The sequence below is a fragment of the Furipterus horrens genome, unplaced genomic scaffold (genome assembly GCF_987537825.1).
Source record: "Furipterus horrens unplaced genomic scaffold, mFurHor1.1.pri manual_scaffold_10, whole genome shotgun sequence".
Classification (NCBI taxonomy): Eukaryota; Metazoa; Chordata; class Mammalia; order Chiroptera; family Furipteridae; genus Furipterus; species Furipterus horrens.
The window spans coordinates 100,595,523-100,614,782 of NW_028327180.1; the positions used below are offsets into that span (position 1 = coordinate 100,595,523).

Here is a 19,260-nt window from a genome sequence, read left to right on the forward strand (position 1 = left end):
GGGTTACGCAGAAAGTAGAGCCGTGAGCCGAGAGGGCAGGGCCTCCAAACCACAGAGGATTGTTCTCGGGTCGGAGGTGTACGAGAGGCTGCCTGGCTGGGTGTCCAAGGGGACTGGGAGTGTGACTCCTCCTTCCCTCCCTTTCGCTCCCCTTTGGAACCAGAATATCTGTAACTGTTATGCCTGTCCCATCATTGTATTTTAGGAGCAGATTACGCGTTCGTTTAGTTTCTCAGGCCCACAGATGGAGAGCAGGTGTGTCCAAGGGGGTCCTCTCCGGAGTCTGTTTAGATGATGCGCTCTGGGACCACTGGGCTGAGGAGGTGTAAGATGAGATTCGGGGTTTGAACCTGGTGCTGTAACGGGCGAGACCTTTGGGGTCTTTGGGATGAGGTGACTAGTTCGCATGTGGGATGGGTGCGAATCTCCGGGGGCCAGAGGACAGTGTGGTAAGCAGGACAGAGGCCCCCAGAGCCGCCTGTGCCCTGGCCTCCCCACCTGAGCACTTTACCTTACATGGCCGAGGGCTTGGCAGGTGGAATTAGGTTTCCAGCCCAGCAGAAAGCCAGCACAGCGACACGCAGAATCACACGTGCCACTGCGATGGGAAGAGCCTGGTGTCGCTCCCCCCACCTGTCAGCCAGCCTCTGCAAGTCAGCGTGGCCGCCAGCCCGACCGGCGACGTGGCCTCATCGTGATTGCCACGTCAGAAGGGACTGTTTCTTCAGAACAGTCCCCTTGCTAGGCAGGGCGCTGGTTTCGGCAGCTGGGCGGAGACGCTGCAGGGCCTTGCTCGGACTTGCCTTCCAGCCGACTTCGGAGGCAGCTCCCCGCCAAGCTGCTCCCGTCGCTGTGCGCTGTCGGTTCTGGAGGGAGGCGGGAGGCGGGAGGCGGGAGGGTGTCTGCTGCTTCTGCTGTTGCCCTTCGGGCCTTCGTTTTGCCCCTGGAGGGGAGTCTTACTCAGTGGTCAGTACGGGTTTCCGGGGTGCTCGCTATAGATAGCTACAGTTAAGAACCTTGAGCAAAGTTTTTAATTTCCTGTGCCTCAGTTTCCTCATCTGTAAAGCACAGAGCACCCTCTTACCAATTTGTAGGGTTATGATGAAGACTAAAGTGCCAGGATGGCATTTTCCACGTGGGATATCTAATGGAATGAATCCCTGGGACATAAGCAGAAGTCCCTGGTTCACAGACGTGATGCAGGCATGTAAACAGGTAACTTCCTGCATGCAGGGCCTGCTGCGCCTGGTCACATGTGTTCTGCTGGGAGGTCTTAGAGTTGGGGACAGAGTGATGCCCAGCCCAATACTGGTTCTTGAGGCCCAAGGGTCAGGCACCTGGACTACTCCAGGGCTCAGTCACGGGCCAGGAGATGCTGATTGGAAGGAGAAGAGCTGGGGGCTTTCTGAAGAGGAGCCCCACTGGGTGCAGTAGTAGCCAGAAGGTCGCTCTTGAACCTGGCAGCCTTTATATCAGCAGTGACTGATCAGAGCAGCACATGCAAATGTGCGTGTGTTCGTTCCAGACTCCGGAGAGGCGTCCCGAGTGTCCGTGACTGCCTTCTTTGGCGTTAGGAATACGAGATACAGCAACGTGTGCTCGGCTTTGGGAGCAATAGCTTAACTAATAATTCACGTCTGGTCTCCAGATCACCAGCGCCTCCTGACGGTTACAGATCTCTTATTCCCAGGAGACTTGCCGCCCCTGGCCGGCGCGCACGCGTCGTGTTAGCGTGTCCCGGCGCACCTGCTGCTCCCGGTTCTCTGTCTGCGTGTCATTTGAATATTGACCTCCGTGTTGTCCTATCGGCCAGCAGATGTTCCCGGTCTTTGCCAACTGCTCCTGGTGTTCTCTGCTTATTGGACAGAGAATAAAAGTATTTTCCAGCTCAATAGCTGCATCCCAATCGCCAGAGGCTCTGTTTACTCACTGTGGTGAGAAATGACATCTGGAACAGCAGCAGCAATTAGAGTCAGCACCTAATTAGGCTTCCAGAGACGCACCAGGCCCAGCGCCCGTTCTCTGCACAGGCCAGAGGAGGGAAGGGGGATGCCGTGGCAGTCAGCAGCCCTGCCCCTTTGGCGTCTCGGTGGTGGCATCGATCTCAGAGGTGCCACAGGAACCTGGTAGTACTTTTTGTAGGGCAGGGGTGTTCTGTGGGCTTCCACTTCCTCTCCCCGCCACACAGTGCTTATTCCATGGATCAGAGAGCCGAGGAGGCCTGCCAGTTCCCAAGTGTCCAAAGTAGGAAGCAGCAGTGTCTGCAGGGGAAATTGTAAGCAGTTTATTGTTGCCAAATCATAAAGTGCAGCGAAATAAGCGGTACGAGATGGGTCAGGCGTTCAACAAAAACCCGTCTCACAACAATGGTCACAGCAGCGTTACTTAAGACACTCAAAAGGTAGAAACAGCCCAAGTGGTCGTCAGCTGGTGAATTGTAAGCAAAGTGCCGTATGTGCACAGAAGGAACTGTCACCTGGCTGGAAATGAACATACGTGCTGCGGTGTGGGTGGATCTTGAAAATGCATCAAGTGAAAGACGCCAGTCACGAAAGGCCACATCTTCAATGACTCCATTTATATGAAACGTCCATAGGCATATGGATATTTACCTACGTACAGAATAGACAAACCCATCAGAAACAGAAAGCAGATCACCTATTGCAGGGAAAGGGGGGTGGGGAGTTACTGCTTAATAGGGACGGAGTTTACTTTTCAGGTGATGAAAATGTTCTGGAGCTAAATGATGCTGACGGTTACATAGCTTTGGCAATATACTAAACGCTCCTGAATTGTGCACTTTAAAATTGTTGAAACAGTAAATTTTATGTTCATTTTACCACAATAAGAAATATGTGCACATGCTCACAAAGGAAAGCCATTTAGACCCTGGCTGGTGTGGCTCAGTGGATTGAGTGCCGGCCTGCGAACCAAAAGGAAAGCCATTTAAGGGTTTGAATAGTATATGCCACAGCAAATGAAAACAGCTCCCAACGTACTGAAATAGCGGTGAGAAAAATAATCGTGGGATCATGGGATCGCTCTTGGTTATGTAGGGGAGGGTAGTGAGTCTTCCTGTTTGAACACGAGTTCGCCAGACAGCTGCAGCGCTGTCTGCTCTTCCTGTTCTAACGGGAACGCATCCTGTGGGGCTGCTGGTTTCCTGCCTAACTCAGAACCCAGTTGCCAAATCACTCTTCTCCCTAAAGAATCAACTGGTTTCTCCTCGGTACCAGTTGGCATTTTTATGTTACTGGATAGGTAGTCACTACATCCCATAAGAGCAATCCTTTTTGGATACAAGGCCATTCCGGCCCCGCCTGGAACTGTTCTGCAAAAGCAAAGGACTTGCAAGGGTGTTCATGTGGTGCTGAATAGCTATTCGGGCAGAATAGCAAGGTGGGGTTAATGCGGTCTTTGTATCGTCCCCCTCCGTTTCGGGGTGCCTGTCCTCCCTCACCGCACCCAGTGTTGTTTCCCATTGGCGACTGGCGTGCGGTGGGGCAGAACAAGCCAGCGCACCCTCTCCCTAAACCTTCGGGAGGGGCTGTATGGCCTCGGCTCTTTCGGCCACTCCTCTCCCCCACTACAGCCTACAAGCCGGCCAGGGAATAAGTCAGCCAGCCCCGGGGAGCCAGAGTGCAGTGACCAAGAGCCACACCTCAGTCTCGAGGGTGCCCGTACAGGAAGGTCTGTGCTGCGGAAAGTGGCCGCTGTGCCCTGGCCGCCGGGTAGCTCGGTTGGTGAGAGCATTGCCAAGGTGTGGGTTCTGGCCCCGGTCAGGGCGCAGATGAGAATCAACCAGCGAATGCATGAACGAGTGGAGCAACAAACTGATGTCTGTCTTTTTCTCTCACCTCTCTCAAATTTAAAAAAAAAATTAAAATTACAGTTGTGTTAGGTCGCAGCTTTTCAAATTGGAAACTTTTCCATCAGAACTTTGTGAGTCTTAACATGGAGCTTGGACAGGTGTCTTCACAGCTGCCCAGTGACTGAAATCAGGAACACGTGTGTTCCCTAATTAGCAATAATAGGTTCACTTTATTTACACTTTGTCTGCCTGACAGTGTTTCCTATTCAGCAAAGCTTAGACCTCGTTTGTTCTTCAGTGACCTGCACTGGGTTCAAATTCTCTTCAAGCCAGATCTCTGCCTGCCTTCATTCTGAGTCACTCGGAAATCAGACCTAAACGAAAGCAGCCAATTTCCTCCTGCGTTTTTCTATTTCTGAGGAATGGCCTGGCTTCTAAGGAGCGTGCTGCCACAGTACTCTTCTAAATATGAGCACTCACCCTGCGCCCGACCCTGGGCCACTCCCGCCCAGCAGGGAGGCTTGCAGCAGCAGGAGGGGGGGCTGTGTTTCCTCAGTCAGCCCGAGGCGGGGGCCTGCAGGTCAGCGGTCAGCGCCCCCCGCCCCCGTCCCCCCCCCCCCCCCCCCCCGCATTGGGTCCATCGTGACTGCTTGGAGCAGTGGGATGGGCCCCAACTTCAGGGCTGTCACCTTGGGTTCTCTGTACCCTTCCCTAGTCTCGGCAGGCACACCTTTTGACACCTTGCCATCAAGCCCATCCTTGGGGCCAGCTGGGTACGCCAGCACAGCCTCGCTTTCTACCTTCAAGGACTCGATTCTAAGCGGAGGACAGGCGCAAACATGGCAAGGCCAGGGCACAAGCGTTGTGTAGAGCGTACTGCGGCCATAACTTAGCTCACCGGTGCTGGCTCTTGACAGAGAGCCAAGGCCTGCCATCGTGACCCTGGTCGTCTGCCCTTCCACAGCAGTTAAAGTGCTGCTGGAAAGCAGTAGCTTCCCATTGAGCCGTGTGAGGCCACCCCCTCGCTGCAAGGAAGTCTGGGAGTGAGGGGTTCCGTTGGCTGGGGGCATGCCCCCAGCTGTGTGTGTCCCAGCCCCACGCCAAGCACTGAAGAATCCAAGGGGCTGATACGGCTAAGATGCAGGCTTACTGGCTCTCCATTGTCCAGATTTGTATACATCAAACACATTATTTTGGAAGACCCTGACCTGAGTTCTTTCTCTCCATTTTAAACCGACCCAGACCCCTATAACAAACAGAATAATCATTTTCTAAGTGCTGTGTGCCAGGGCGCTTTTTATTTTACCTGTAATCCTCAAAAATTGAGTTTTCCCAATTTAAAAATAAGGAAACCGAGTCTCCAGTCAGTGAGGAATTTCCCCCAGGTTAACTGATAAATTGAACCCAGTTCTCAGACTCCAAAACGTAGACTCCTTTCCCTCTTCGAATGTCACCAGAAGGGCTGGGCAGTCCCATGTGGAAAGAGAGAAGTACTTAATGGCCGGATTGTTCGTTGTTCTTCATCTCCCCTGCTGTCTCCGACCATGTGTTCTTTTCTGCAGTGAAGAGAAGATGACTGCTGCCCGCATTAGAAAATGCCACAAGTGTGGGACCGGCCTCATCAAATCCGAAGGCTGTAACCGCATGTCCTGCCGCTGCGGGGCCCAGATGTGCTACCTCTGCCGAGTGTCCATTAATGGCTACGACCACTTCTGCCAGCACCCTCGCTCTCCGGGGGCCCCCTGCCAGGAGTGTGCGCGATGTTCTCTCTGGACTGACCCCACCGTAAGTGAGCGCGTGGCTGCCTGTTGCTTTGTCGGGCTGTCAGTAAGGTGGCACAGTGAGGCGGGGGGTTATGCAGAAGTAACACATCGTAGCCCATGAAAAGATTGGAAATATATCTGCCAAGTAACCCAAAAGCACCTGCCAAAAAGCAGCATGCCCGAACGGTGCGTGAGCCGATTCCGGGGGTCCTTCAGGGCGGTGGTCCCCAGCCTTTGTGGCACCAGGGCCCGATTTCGTGGAAGACAGTTGCCCCTGAGGGTGGGGGGCGGGTTCAGGCAGTGACGCGAGCAACGCCTCTCCTGCCGCTCACCCTCTGCTGCGCGGCCCGGTTCCTAACAGGCCATGGACAGGACAGGCTTTCCGGACCCCAGCTTTAGGGTATAAAATATTTTTATGCCATCTGAAATATTTCGGAGTATAGAAAAGTAAGGAAATTACATATATTTGCATAGTGCTAATAACCAAAATGTGACAGAGATCACCCCAAAAAAGAAAACTTAGATTTATCCTACTTATTATTTTAGGTTCTGAATTCTCTAAATAAAATACCAGCAAATACACCAAGTGAGATTGTTCCAGAAATGCAAGGATGGTTCAATATTGAGACCTCTTAACATTATTACTTCAGCTTATGATAGCTCTAGATTGTAAAAAGACATTGGATAGCCCTGACTGGTGTAGCTCAGTGGGTTGGGCATTGTCACTGGTTTGATTCCTGGTCAGGGCACACGCCGGGGTGGTAGGCCAAGTCCCCAGTTGGCGGCAAGTTGGTGCAAGAGGCAAGTGACCCATGTGTCTCTCCCTTCCCCTCTCTAAAAATAAATAATTTTTTTAAAAAGACAATAAAAACCAGATACCCATTCTTGATTTGAGCTTTAAAAAGTAATATTATGAGGGTGCTCTACTTAATATCATGTCTTTAAAGCCTGTATTTGAAAACTGTATTAGCATTTTTAAAAGATTTGATTTATTTTTAGAGAGAAGGGACGAGAGGGAGAAAGAAAGGAAGAGAAACATCAGTTGGTTGCCTCTTGTGCACACCTCAACTGGGGACCAGGCCTGCCACCAAAGCATGTACCCTGGCTGGGAATCGAACCTGCAACCTTTTGCTTTGCGGGATGATGCCCACCCAACTGAGCCACACCAGCCAGGGCATTGCTAGCATATATTTAATAGTGAAATACATAGAAGCATTCCTAAAAAGGCCATTGTAAGATTGCTACTACTACTTTGTTCTGGGACTGCCAGTCAGTACAGTTAGCTAAGAGGGTAAAATAAAAGGTACAGGTATTGGAGAAGACATCTGCTGGTGTGTACTGGGGCCCACCTGTGCAAGGTGCTGTTCTCGGTACTTGGATGTGTGAGGAAGAAGAGCAGACCCCCGTGTTAGCCCCGAGGAAAGACAGAATAACCAGCAGACGGCTCCTGGGAGCAGTCGGTAGCTAGAAACAGCACAGACTGCCGTTCTCAGCAGCGTATGAATCACACAATACCCTAGAAGTGAACTTCAGTAGGAAATATGAAGAAAACTGTAGAACTGTATCAAAGGACATGAAGAGGCTCGAACAGACGGAGAAGTGTACTTTGTTCTTAAATAGTTTTATATTTAAAATGTATCAGTTCTTCTTAAAAACAGTTTTAAATTTGGAACTATCACAGTCAGTTGTAAGTTACTCCGTAAGGACAGCGGTGTGACATGGGAGAAGACTTGATCTCCCAAAGCGTGACTCAGCCTAACTGAGCACGCCGCTACCTGGGCGCACATGAAAGGCCTTGAAGGAGTGCCCCCAAGCCCACTGGGGACCCAGTGACAGACAGCTCAGCCTCCACACGAGACGAGTGAAGTGACCTGGATTGTGGAGAAGCTCCTTGTCCCTCTCAGGGAGGCTTGGTGTTAAAGAGAGATCACTTCTCTCCGGAGTAATCTAGATGTTTACTTGCAATTCCCTTTTAATTTCACAGGATTTTCTTCCTTGAAAAATTACCTGTAGTTTTGAAAGTGAGACTAATTTTTACTCTGAAGCTACAGGGATCGAAACCATGTAGACTAAAACAAAATAGGCAGTAGACCAAAGGGACCAACTAGAGACCAGAAACAGACCCGTAAGAACGTAACGTGTGGGAAAAATTCCATTTCAATCCACTGGAGAAATGATAGGTTTGTTCTTTCATTCTCAACTGTTTGGGGTGCCAGGCCTAGTCCGACAGAAAAGCCCGTCCTCGTGAGGGTTACAGGCCACAGCAAGGCCCTTCGTGCGGCTGGTGCCGTGGAAGGGCCAGGAGAGCCGCGCGGCAGGGGACGGCGGGAGCCGGCGGGGGAGGCCGGCCTGGGCGCGGTCCGGGGGCGGCAGGGCAGGGCAAGGACATAAAGCAGATTCAGCCTGCCCGGGGGCCGGAGGGCAGGAAAGTGTGAGGCGGGCACAGAACCGGCCTGCGGGGCCCACCAGGTGCGGTGGGCACTGTTGCGGGGCTGACGTAGGGGGGCGACCGGGGCTGACGTAGAGGGGCGACCGGGGCTGACGTAGGGGGGCGACCGGGGCTGACGTAGGGGGGCGACCGGGGCTGACGTAGGGGGGCGACCGGGGCTGACGTAGGGGGGCGACCGGGGCTGACGTAGAGGGGCGACCGGGGCTGACGTAGGGGGGCGACCGGGGCTGACGTAGGGGGGCGACCGGGGCTGACGTAGGGGGGCGACCGGGGCTGACGTAGAGGGGCGACCGGGGCTGACGTAGGGGGGCGACCGGGGCTGACGTAGGGGGGCGACCGGGGCTGACGTAGGGGGGCGACCGGGGCTGACGTAGGGGGGCGACCGGGGCTGACGTAAGGGGGCGACCGGGCCTGGTCTAAGTTTTCAAGGTCACACTGGCTACCATGTGGACTGAGAAACGAGAGAAAATTGTTGTAACTTATACATAAGTATAGTTAATACGTATAGAGTAATGTGACATAATAAGGAACCAGTAAACATCCCTATATTAATAAGGATCATTTTATTCTTGAATATCAGAAAGCCCAAAACTAGCCGTGGCTTCCACGCGACAGAGGTTTATGTGTCCTTCATGCGTAACAGCAGCGGACAGCCCAGGGCAGGATGCTCACAGGAGGAGAGTATACAGCTATGAAAAAAGCAGCGCAGTGAAGCTGAGTTTCACAACATGGGGGCGGGCAGAGAACATGGGAAGGTTTACACATAAAATACCAACAGCATGCAGCCGGGGTCACAGACCGAAGTTACTCCAGGGGCAAGTAGACATGAGTGAGTGATGAAAGGGACGTAGGCCAGGTCCAGGAGGCAGCAGGGCGCGGTGGGGACTGCGGCAGCAGGAAGACTGTGAGCCCATCTCAGGGGCTGCTACTCAGAAGTTGCCAGATGAGGCTGGGCTCAGTTACTGTGGCTTCAGATTGTCCAGAGAGGTTGGAGATCTGTATTATAATGTGAAGTCTCCCCATTTTTATTCGTCGTCGATCCAAGAATCTCTAAAACATGGTTGTAGCCCCAGAAAAAGGCTGGTCAGCCACTGATCTTCACACTGGTATGGGACGTCCCCAGTGAGCCTGACGAGGGAGGCTGTCGGGTCACACGCAGACCGTCCTGGTGGCCAGACCCGAGCCCTCAGGGCCCCAGTGTGAAACGCGGTGGGCCCTGGAAACCAGGCGTCTGCGTGTCAGGAACAGCCTCCTCACCGGCTAGAAAATCGGGCTGAGCCCTGGGAATTGCTTTTATTCCTCGGCGCTGTGGTTACGTAAGGCCCTGAGTTAGCCTCCCCCGTGCCCCGCGCTCAGCCCCCACGTCACTGGGGAAGGCTGGGGAAGGAAAGGGGGGCTCGGTGAACGGAGGGGCCGTCCTTCTGTTGTGGGCTGAGGGGGCGCGCTGGCAGCGGAACCCCGCTGCCCCCCGTGACGGAGTTCCAGCACGCACGGGCGGTTGTGCCCACCCCTCCGACGGCCTGGCCCGCAGAGGGGCCTGCGCATCCCCGGGACCGTCAGCAGGGGACGGGTCCTTTCTCTTCAGCCGCAGCCTCTGAGACGGAGAAACAGAGCAGTGGGAGCTGGCACCTGAGGGAGGGCGCTCGGCAGCCTGGCGTGCCCGCAGCTGCTTGTCTGTCTTCTCCCTGCTCCCCGCTCTCGCTCCCTCTCGCCCCCTCTTCTTCCCACGCGTGGACTTGATGACGAAGGTTTCTCGGGTTCTGTTACCGTGTTTGGGTGCCGTCGCATGAGCTTGCACCCTTGTTTTCGTGGTGAAGTGTCCCCTGCCCTGAGAAAGGTTCTGGCTTTGCTCAAAATAAAGCTGGAAAGGAAGATCAGGCCAATACAAACCCCTTCCATTTCCTCTGGTGGCCGCAGCCAGAGGCTTTGTTCCATGTGTCCTGTTCCCATCAAAACTGGGATCAGCCCCGTTTCCTTGATTCTCACCAGGAGGCCGATTGAATTCCACCCCAGCATCTGCTGGGGCTTCTGAGAACACAAAGCCATTCAGCAGCCCAGGGAAACAAAGCCGGCCCTGTCGGCAGGGCCTGGTTCCGCTCGGCGGACCAGCGGGGCCGGGAAGCAGCGCTCATTTGTCAGCGAGGGAGCGGTCCCTCCGCGGTCTGGAGAGAAGTTGCCATTTCGTCCCTAATGACCAGGGATTGCTGGGAACCCAAATAACTGTGTTAGAGAACTGAGCTGGTGAATAGTAACTCTTTCTGTTAGCAAAAATGAACCAAAACATGTAACCAGGAGCCTTGTAAAAACAAGATGTTTTAGAAAGACAATATCAGAGAAGCAAACACAGTCCTAGCAAACCACAGTTTTCTGATTTAGGGGTCAGAACACAAAGCCAAGTCTCGACACACAAGCGAGCAAACATCCTTTGGCGGCGGGGAAGGGCTCTCCTGGGACTTGGCTGGATCCAAGTGCTGACTCTCCTCTGGTCCGTGGGGCTGGCGCTTCCTGCCTCGCTGTCACAGACTGTGTTCAGAAGGACAGTCACCTGGCAGCCTGGGCTCTAAAGGTGGGGCCCAGTTCCTTAAGTACAAACAGTTGGTGTGGGTCTTGGGTTTCGGCTACCAGAGACTGCACAGAGTTGCTTCCTACAACTCTGTTTCTTAGTAGGAGTTGAGGCATGTTCGTTCTACATAAAACGCGAGGCTTTCACGGCCAGTGTACAGTTGGGCCCCGTTCTCTCCCAGCTGTTGGTGGGGGGACCTCGTTGTTCTTCCCACGCCCGCAGTGGGCAGGGCGGGGCACAGCCACCCCGGCCGTGTGTTTGATTCTGGAGTGGTTCTCCAAGGCCGGTGTGTCGTCCCACATTGCAGGTGAGGGCACTTGCTGAGGACCTGGCGCAGTGACCGGGAGCGCGGGTCCCCAGCTCAGGTCACTTGTTCCCGGGATCCTGAGCAGGCCGCCCCTCAGCGGCTGCCGGTCCCCCTGGTGGCAGGCGTGCGGGGGGCGCAGGGCAGCGCGGAGACCCTTGTCTCGGTGACCAGTGAAGGGGGACTGCTGCAGTGAGGAAGGGGGAGGAAGATGTTTCTGGGAGGGCTGGCAAGGAAAAGCTGGAAACGCCCCCGGGAGGGGCGCTGTTGCAGACGTTAGGTCGGTAACTCTTTTGTGGCTTCCCCGCTTGTTTTCTTAACTTTTTAAACGCACCTTCTACAAAAAAATAACAGCGAAGTGAGCCCCCATGTTGCCCCGCCCCCAGCTGCCACCGTTGGCCAGGGCGTTTTATTTCTAGTCGCTGTTTAAAACACCATTGTGTCCTTTACAACATGGGGGCCCGACGGCTTTCCTGTTGTGCAGATGAGGGAGGAAAGCGACTTTCAGGTCCCTTGATAAAAGCCGGATGCACCCAGGTCTTGGACCAGATGGCAGCTGCTTCCACTCCGAACGTCTCCACGCCCTGGAGTGAGCGGCCCCAAGCACAGGTGTTCTCCTGTGGGTGCCCACTGGGTCCCTGAGCCCGGTGAACCCAGCGAGCCTCCTTGGGTGGGACCCTCACGGGACTCTTCCCTACTGAGCAGGTCGCAGACGGTAGAAAGGCGGCCTGGCAGCCCCCAGCGGACAGTGTCCCTGAGCAGCAGCGCGGCTCGGTCCGGAGCACGTGGCGTGTGGGTGTGTGTTGTCTTCAGCAGAGGCCCCAGGCTGAGCGCTGGCCCCGGGGGAGTCAGCATGGCCCTGCTCCAGCCGCCTCCCCGGCCCTGGGGAGTGCCACGTGGAGGGGTGTCGGGGTGCGGGGCCTCTGTGTCCCGAGGAGGTGGCGCGGAAGCCAGCCAAGAGCCATCAGCCTTCGCTCCTCCCAGCACGTTGTCCTGACCCCAGCTGCACAGCATGTGCCCCCTAGGCTGTGCTTCACCCCCCTCCCCGCAATTTCCTGTTTCAGGGGGACAGCTGGAGCGGGGGGTTAGGGTCTGGTGTTGCTCCGCCGATCTGGGAATAATTTGAAACTAAATCCTCAGCTCTTTGGAAGCCTTTTATGAAATCATTGCAAGTTTATTAACAACAGCTGTGGCCACACATGACCTGGGCCCCACCCCCACCCCCACCCCCAGTATTGCAGGAGGGAAGCAGCCATGGACTTGTATTTCCCAGTCACCTTTTTAAGGGGAGAAATTGAATGAAGAGGAAAAGTCACGCATCCCTCCTCCCTGGTCACAGGGGTCTGGACAGCAGGCAGGCGGCCAGCCCTGGTGGCAGAGATGGTGACGAAAACAGACTCAGAAGGGCTGTTCAAAGCTTCGGCGGGGCTGCCTCTGCCGGGTGCTGGACGTGTGTCTCAGGCACCGTCAGCCCGTGGCTGGCAGTCGTCAGCGCCCGACGGGGGACGCGTCCTCTCTCCCCCTGGGGGGCCGCTTGCATTCTGCCTGCCTCCCTGTCTGTCCTCCTGCGCAGACCTTGCTGCCCGGGCAGCGCTGCCGGCCTCCTTCCCTGCTGGGAGGCAGGTTAAGCAGCCAGGTTTGTGGTGGGTGGTTTTTTATTAGGACCTCACTTCCTGCCGGCGCCTGCTTGCTGAGTCTGTGCTGTGGAGGCCAGGCCCTGCCATCCACCTCCTGCTCCCACCAGGCCGGCGCGTTCTGCATCCTGCTGAGCTCAGGAATTCAGGGAAGGAAGGAAGGAAGGAAGGAAAGCCTTCTCCCTGTTCCGATGCAGCCTGCTCCGCTCTTTATTTGAAGTGTCATCCAGACCTGCTGGGCCACCCTGAGACGCCCCGCTCCGCGTTGGCCCTTTGTCCTATGCATGGGCTCACGGTGGGCGCTGCACGTGTTCCTGTCGAGGTCCTCCTTGCCTTCTCAGAGGAGCGTGGCTGGCTCACTTCTGCTGCGCCTGGCGTTTTGTTACACTCAGCCTCTTGAGACCCACCCATCTTGGGACATCCTGATCACCCACCGATGTCCACCCCACCCCCATCTCAGCCTAGCCTCCCTTAGATGCACATTCTGCAGCTCTGTTGGGAAGTTTTCTCTGAGATTAGGGGGTGCAGAAAGAGGCCAGAGGACTCATTGAGACCTCCTGGATCTGTCTTAAAGCCCACCCAAAGGCCAGGGAGAGTCGGTCTGGGGGGCAGGGGTAACCCGCACGGCCTCCACTAGGGCTGTTGGGGTGTCCAGCACATGCGAACGGGCAGAGCCGTCTGTTCCTACCCCAGCTCCCCCTGACTGGCAGGCAGGATGTGAGGTGGTTTCCCCTCCAGCAGTGTGGAGGGCAGAGCAGTCGGAAGGGCCCGAGCAGCTCACTCCCGGGGTGGCGGCCTCTGCCCGCCTGCCTGTCGCGTCCAGAACTGAGCAGGCGCTCCGGGGGCTGTGAGCCCGGCAGGAGCACCACGCGCCTCCCGCTCAGTGTCCTCGGCACAAAGCCGCCTCCTCCGAGCCCGAGCCCGTTGCTCCTGGGTCGGGTCACCGCCCACCTGCGTGCCCGGAGAGGCACCCAGAGGGCAGGCGTGCGGGAGCAGCACACACGGGGAGGGAGCGGGAGCAGAGGCAGCCTTCTAGGGGGGACGCCCGGCCAGCGTGTCCCCAGGAGTTCTCTGGCGGGGTCACGTGTGTGAACCGAGACCCTGGGTTTTTCGTGGCAGAAGGAGAAGGTTCCATGGGGTGTCATGGTAGCGCACAAGGGCCTCGGCCTCGTGAGAAACCATGTCAGGCAGGACGATCGGAAGTGGGCTTCCACCCTCAAGGGGGGCTGAGAACAGCACCGTCGGGGACGAAGGGAGACTCAGTGGCCGTGAGCCAGGCAGCCCTTCAGCCTCAGGGCTGGAGCGCGGCCGGCACCTGAGCCTCCTGGGCGCCCAGCGCGTGGCTCCCCCTGGGTCAGAGGGTCTGCGGCTTCGTCCCGGAGGCCGAGCGCCAGGGAGGCCAGAAGGCTCCTCATGGGCCATTTTAGGGGGTGGCTCATGTGCTTCTGGGTGAGTTGACCCAAGAGCATGAGAATCCCCTGAAACTTCCCAGGGACGTAGCTCCCTCTCTGCTGTACTGGCCCCTTAGTTGGAGGCGTTCTGCTTTGCCTTGTTCTGTGTGCTGTGGGGAAAGGAGGTTTCAGAGTCCCACCCATCCCAGAGAGACGGAACCTTCTTCTGTTTCAAGAAGGATGAGATGCACTTTCTAGAACAAAGCGGGGCCTAAAAATAGTCACCTCTGACAGTGATGAGGGTGGGGCAGGGCTGGCAGGGCTCCCGGGCCTCCAGAAGCCGCAGTTCAGAGCCTGCGGCCCGCGCGGTGAGGAGCTCAGGCTTTGAGGCCAGCGTCCTGGGTACGAGCCTCACGGTGACTTAGTCCCCCTCGTCCGTGACGGAATAGGCAACAGTGCCCGGCTCGCAGGGTGGTTACAGGGATGGCTCCTCTGTGAGGTGCTTATGGCGGGCGCGGGGCCCCCAGCGCACCCCAGTTTCCTGTGCGTGACTCAGCCCTGCGGGGGGGCCGGAGGCCAGTTAGCTGTGTGAGCCACCCAGCACCTGGCCCTCACATCATCTTTCCTCCCATTGTTCCCCATTTGCAGCAGCCGAGGTGTGTCCTAGATCTGCAGAATGGCTGGTCTTTTCCACAGGTGTCCTTATTCTCTGTGAATGGTGACAGTCGGGGCTCCTAGAACATGTCCCGACGGAACTCTCCTCCAGAGGGGCTCCCGTAGCCCCCCCGTCTGTCTCTCAGCCCCCAACCCAGGAAGTGTTCTGATGATGGGCCCAGTGTTCATATTTTATCTCAAAATAACTGTATACATGCCTTCACTTTTTTTAAAAAAAGATACTTATTTTTTTTGAGAGAGAAGGGAAGGGAGGGAGGAGAGGTAGAGAAACATCAGTGTGTAAGACAAACATCAATTGGTTGCCTCTCTCACACCCCAAACCAGGAACCTGGCCTGCAACCCAGGCCTGTGCCCTGACTGGGAATGGAACCGGCGATCCCATGGTTCACAGGCCGGTGCTCAATCCACTGAACCACACCAGCCAGGGCTTCACACTTTTTTTTTTTAACATTAATTTTTTAAATTGTGATAAAATATATATAAAATAAAACTTGCCATTTTTTAAGTGTACAGTTCAGTCTGCATGTTCTTTACTTGGGGAATTTAAAATGCTTAAGGGAAATTGCTTGTGGAAGGAACTTACACCCCACCCCAGATGAAGTAGGAAATCTTCCCTTTTGCCCGGGCTGGTGTGGCTCAGTGGATTGAACGCAGACCTGTGAACCGAAAGGTCGCCCATTCAATTCCCAGTCAGGGCACAGACCTGCGTTGTGGGCCAGGTCCCCGGTTGGGGGCGTGTGAGAGGCAGCCAATCAGTGTATCTCACATGTGGATGTTCCCCCCCCCCCTTTCTCTCTCCCTTCCCCTCTCTATAAAAATAAAGTCTTTTTTTTTTTTTTTTTAATTTTCCCTTTAGAGTCTTAACATATTTGGATAAAAATTAATTAAAAATATATATATATTAGGCAGTGTTTTAGATCTTAGTTTGTAAACACAGTGGGTGTCCCGTGGCTCCAACCGGTTGGAGAAGCTGAAACTGAAACTCCTGACCCATATCCTGGGTGTAACTGACCATTTTCTCATTATTTACGGTAACAATCACTGCTCAAAATCGGTGAGCGCTGACCTTTCCTGGTGCGATAGACTGAATTCCGCCTCTAGGGGCACTGCCTCTGCGGGGGAAGGGCAGCGCCGAAGGACAAAGGGTCCTGAGTCCGCTCGCCAGATCAGGAGTGATCAGAGCAAAGAGGGGAAGGAAGGAAGGAAGGAAGGAAGAGGCTCCAGGTGGCTCTCTCCAGAAGGAGAAGGACTTGGGGCTCCAGGAAGTCTCGATGGCAGCCTCGGTGTCTCTGCCAGTGGGCGCACCCGGCCACTCTGTCCTCCAGAAGCTGGCAGATCCGTATCCGGAAGCTCAACTCATGCGCACCTCTGCAAGGGCCTCGGACCCACCGACGGGAGCTGAGCTCCTAGCAGGAGCCGGGGCTTTGTTCCAGCAGACTTAGATTGGGGAACGGCAGACAGGCGCCCTGCCCGCCATAGACGACCTGGACTCTTCCACCCAAAAGAGAAACCTCTTAGCCGTCAGCCTCTGTCCGCCCAGATAGAACCGCGTGGACGGCCACTGAAACTGACCCAGCACAGCACTGGAGGCTCGGGGGGCGGGGGGCTAGACTGCCTTTCTCTGCTGTGCATCCAGCCCTGCAGGGCCTGGTGTGTACCGGATGCTCAGTGCTGACACTTTTTTTTTTTTTGAAGATTTTTATTTTTAGAGGGGACGGGAAGGAGAAAGAGGGAGAGAAACCTCAATCAGTTGCCTCTCACACGTCCCCAAGAGGGGACCCAGGCCACAGCCCAGGTGTGTGCCCTGACCAGGAGTTGAACCTGTGGCCTCCAGGCTTGCAGGACAACGCCCAGCCTGCTGAGCCACGCCAGTCAGGGCCAGCGACGACCCCCGAATGGAAGGGTTGCGTTGCACACAGCCTTCGGGTTTTCCAGCCCACCTGGCCACGGGACAGGAGAGCCGCTGGGGTGGCACCAGAGCGGCCCAAGTGTCTGCTCGTCCCCCACCAGCTGGCCGTCACTTTGAGCAGCTTGCTCTCTCTGGGACCTCAGTGGTCTGTGCCGGAGGGAAGTTGGGGTGGCTGATTTCCAGGTACCTTCGGTGCCATCAGAGGCCTTGAAGCCTCCCTCGGGGGGGGCTGCTGGGCGGAAGCACACTTAGGGGAGGTGGTGAAGTAGGGGCGAGGCGGTGGTGATGGTGAAGGTGATAGACTGACAGCTATAACTAAAACATAACCAGGGTCAGGAAACCTGTCACGTGTACCGTCAAAAAGCCACTGAGCCCTGGCCAGTGTCGCTCAGTCGGTTGGAGCGTCATCGTGTGAACTGGAAGGTCGCAGGCTCAATTCCCAGTCGGCACATGCCTGGGTTGCGGGTTCAGTTCCTGGACAGGGCGCATGTGAGAGGCCACTGATTATAGTCTTCCTCTGTCCCATCAATGTTCCCCACACACACACACAAAATCAGTAAGTGTGCCCTCGGGTGAGGATTGTTTTTAAAAAGGAAGCCACTGAGAAAAGTACTGGGGCCATCTCCCAGTCTGTACCCCTTTTTCTTCACTAGATCGAAGCCGAGGCGCCGAGGAGTGATGGGTACCACTTTCTTGAGACCTCCCCATCCAAGCTCTGCCCCGCCCCCCGTCAGACTGTCCTCCCTGCCTAACGAGCGCCGGCTGCCTGCCGAGTCCGCTGCGCGCCTGCGCTCCCGCAGCCCTTCCCATGGTGCGCGGAGGGGTGCTGAGGCCCAGGTGCGGGCGACGTGCCCCGGGGTCCTCGCTGAGGGGCACAGGTCACTGTGCTCCCACCTCCTTTCATGTTGATCGCTTCCCTTCTTGTTCTCGTGCTGTTTTCTCTCTTTTCTAGGCCTGCCACTGGCACCCAGCTAAAGCGGGCTGCCGCCCCAATCTAGATACTTGGTAGGCTTGCTCTTGACATTCACATGGAGACAGAGCCCCTGACTGTCCACCAAACCTTCGGTTGCTGGAACCCCTTGTGTTGATGGGCTGAGGGAGTACTTTGTAGAGCAGTAAGCTCCTCATGTGGAGTGTTGGCAGAGAGGCTGGGTGACCGTGTCTTGGAATTTTTTTTTTTTTTTTTTTTTTTTTTTGGTAGCATTTTTGTGTGTTATCTGGGGGCTGGACATGGCACCCACCAAGAGTCCTCTTGGACATGTGATTCTCTGATGTGCACAAGCACTGGGCAGCTCCTGAAGTGCATGATGGGATGTGAACCTTTGTCACCTCTCCTGTTCCCCTTGCCTTGCTCACCACACCTGCCAGGTGGGACTGGAAAAGGACTTGGGTGTATGGTAACAATTCCCAAATGTCAGAGTTGGGAAGGGTCCTCAAGACCATTGAGTCCAGACCATCGTTTGGCATCTGAGGCCTGGAGAATGGAAGCGACGTTCACGGGGTCTCCCGCTGTTGCCCGCGTCACAGGGCATATACGTAACGTGTGCGCTTTGTTTGGCGGCTGATTCCTCAATCCCATCAGCTCCATTGTTGATCAGAAGCTTAACCAGTGCCCAGCACAGGGGGTGTCTGACGCACGCTGGTGGACTGGAATCGTGACTCCAGAATCCCTGAGGGTTCACGACCCTTTGGTGAAATCACAGGTGGTTGTCTTGGCTGTCACATTAATAATATGCTAATAAGTAAGTAGGCAAACTGTCCATTACTCAGCTTCACAATGGGACTGCCACACTCTCCTCTGGTCCAAGGGTTTTCAGGGCTCCTTTCCGGCTCCTGTGCTTCCCTCTGTGGCCTTCCATTCCCATCCAAGAATTTCCATGGGTGTCATCAGCCAATGAGAGCCTCGGATCAGCAGGAAAACCCACCCAGCACTGATGCTCTTCTGCCCTGAGCACACCCGGTCGCGAGCAGGCCCTCACGCCTGGCTCCCGGGAAACACGGCTTCCAGAAGGCTCTTGAAGCACTTGCTTGTGCCCTCCTGCCCTCGCGTTGGGCACCGCTGCCCCTCCCCATGCTTCCGGCTCGGCTGAGCTGCTGGGAGACCCCAAGCAGCAGACCAGGCCTGCCTGTCCCTCAGAATCAGTGCTGAGGACGTGTTCACGTTTCAGCTGCAGCTCCCTCTGCTCCTCCCTGAGCCTCACCCCAGGGGGAGGCCTTGTTCCCACAGCCTCCGTGTCCCCGCTGGTGCGGCAGGAGCCCTGCCATCGGCCCCCAGAGATGTGCGCCTTGGGGGTTTTCAGTCCGTTGTGTGTCCTTTCAAGACGCCAGATGAGGCCACTGCGCAGTGGGCGAACTTAGCACTTCGCACGGGACAGGCAGGGTGGGGGTGGTCTGTCCCGGCCAGCAGCCCAGCGTGGCCCCCAGAGCACCACTTTCGCTGGTGTCCCCAGGCTGGGCTAGTCCAGTTAGCTTAGCAGGCCCATCAGGTGTCGAGTTGGAAAAGAGGAAGTGGCCAGGCCTGTCCTTACACAGCTCTGCCCTCCTCCTGTACCCCACCCAGCCTGGTGCAGGCCACTGTCCTGCCTGTGGGGGACTGCTGCGTCTGTAGCCCACCGCCATCGGGGAGCCAAAGGCTGGCTTTGGGGCTCAGCGGGCCTCAGTGGACATCTGCCCGGCCCTCGTCAGCGAGTCGGCAGGACTGCTGGGTTCAGCGTTAATCAGGCCCTGCCCAGCCCGGGACGGACCCGCTTCCCAGGTCCTC

The 19,260-nt window shown here is 56.0% G+C and overlaps 1 protein-coding gene across 2 annotated transcripts in view; it reads left to right on the forward strand.

Moving 5' to 3' along the window:
• The window catches only part of LOC150001078 (E3 ubiquitin-protein ligase RNF216-like), a 51,069-nt gene that overhangs the window by 30,309 nt on the left and 1,500 nt on the right, over nt 1-19,260 (forward strand). For both annotated transcript variants that reach the window (XM_090288652.1, XM_090288651.1), the window contains exon 3: nt 5,374-5,596. In XM_090288652.1, coding sequence (XP_090144778.1) covers nt 5,384-5,596 — 213 coding nt within the window. In that variant the 5' untranslated portion in view covers nt 5,374-5,383. The remainder of the gene's footprint in view (nt 1-5,373; nt 5,597-19,260) is intronic.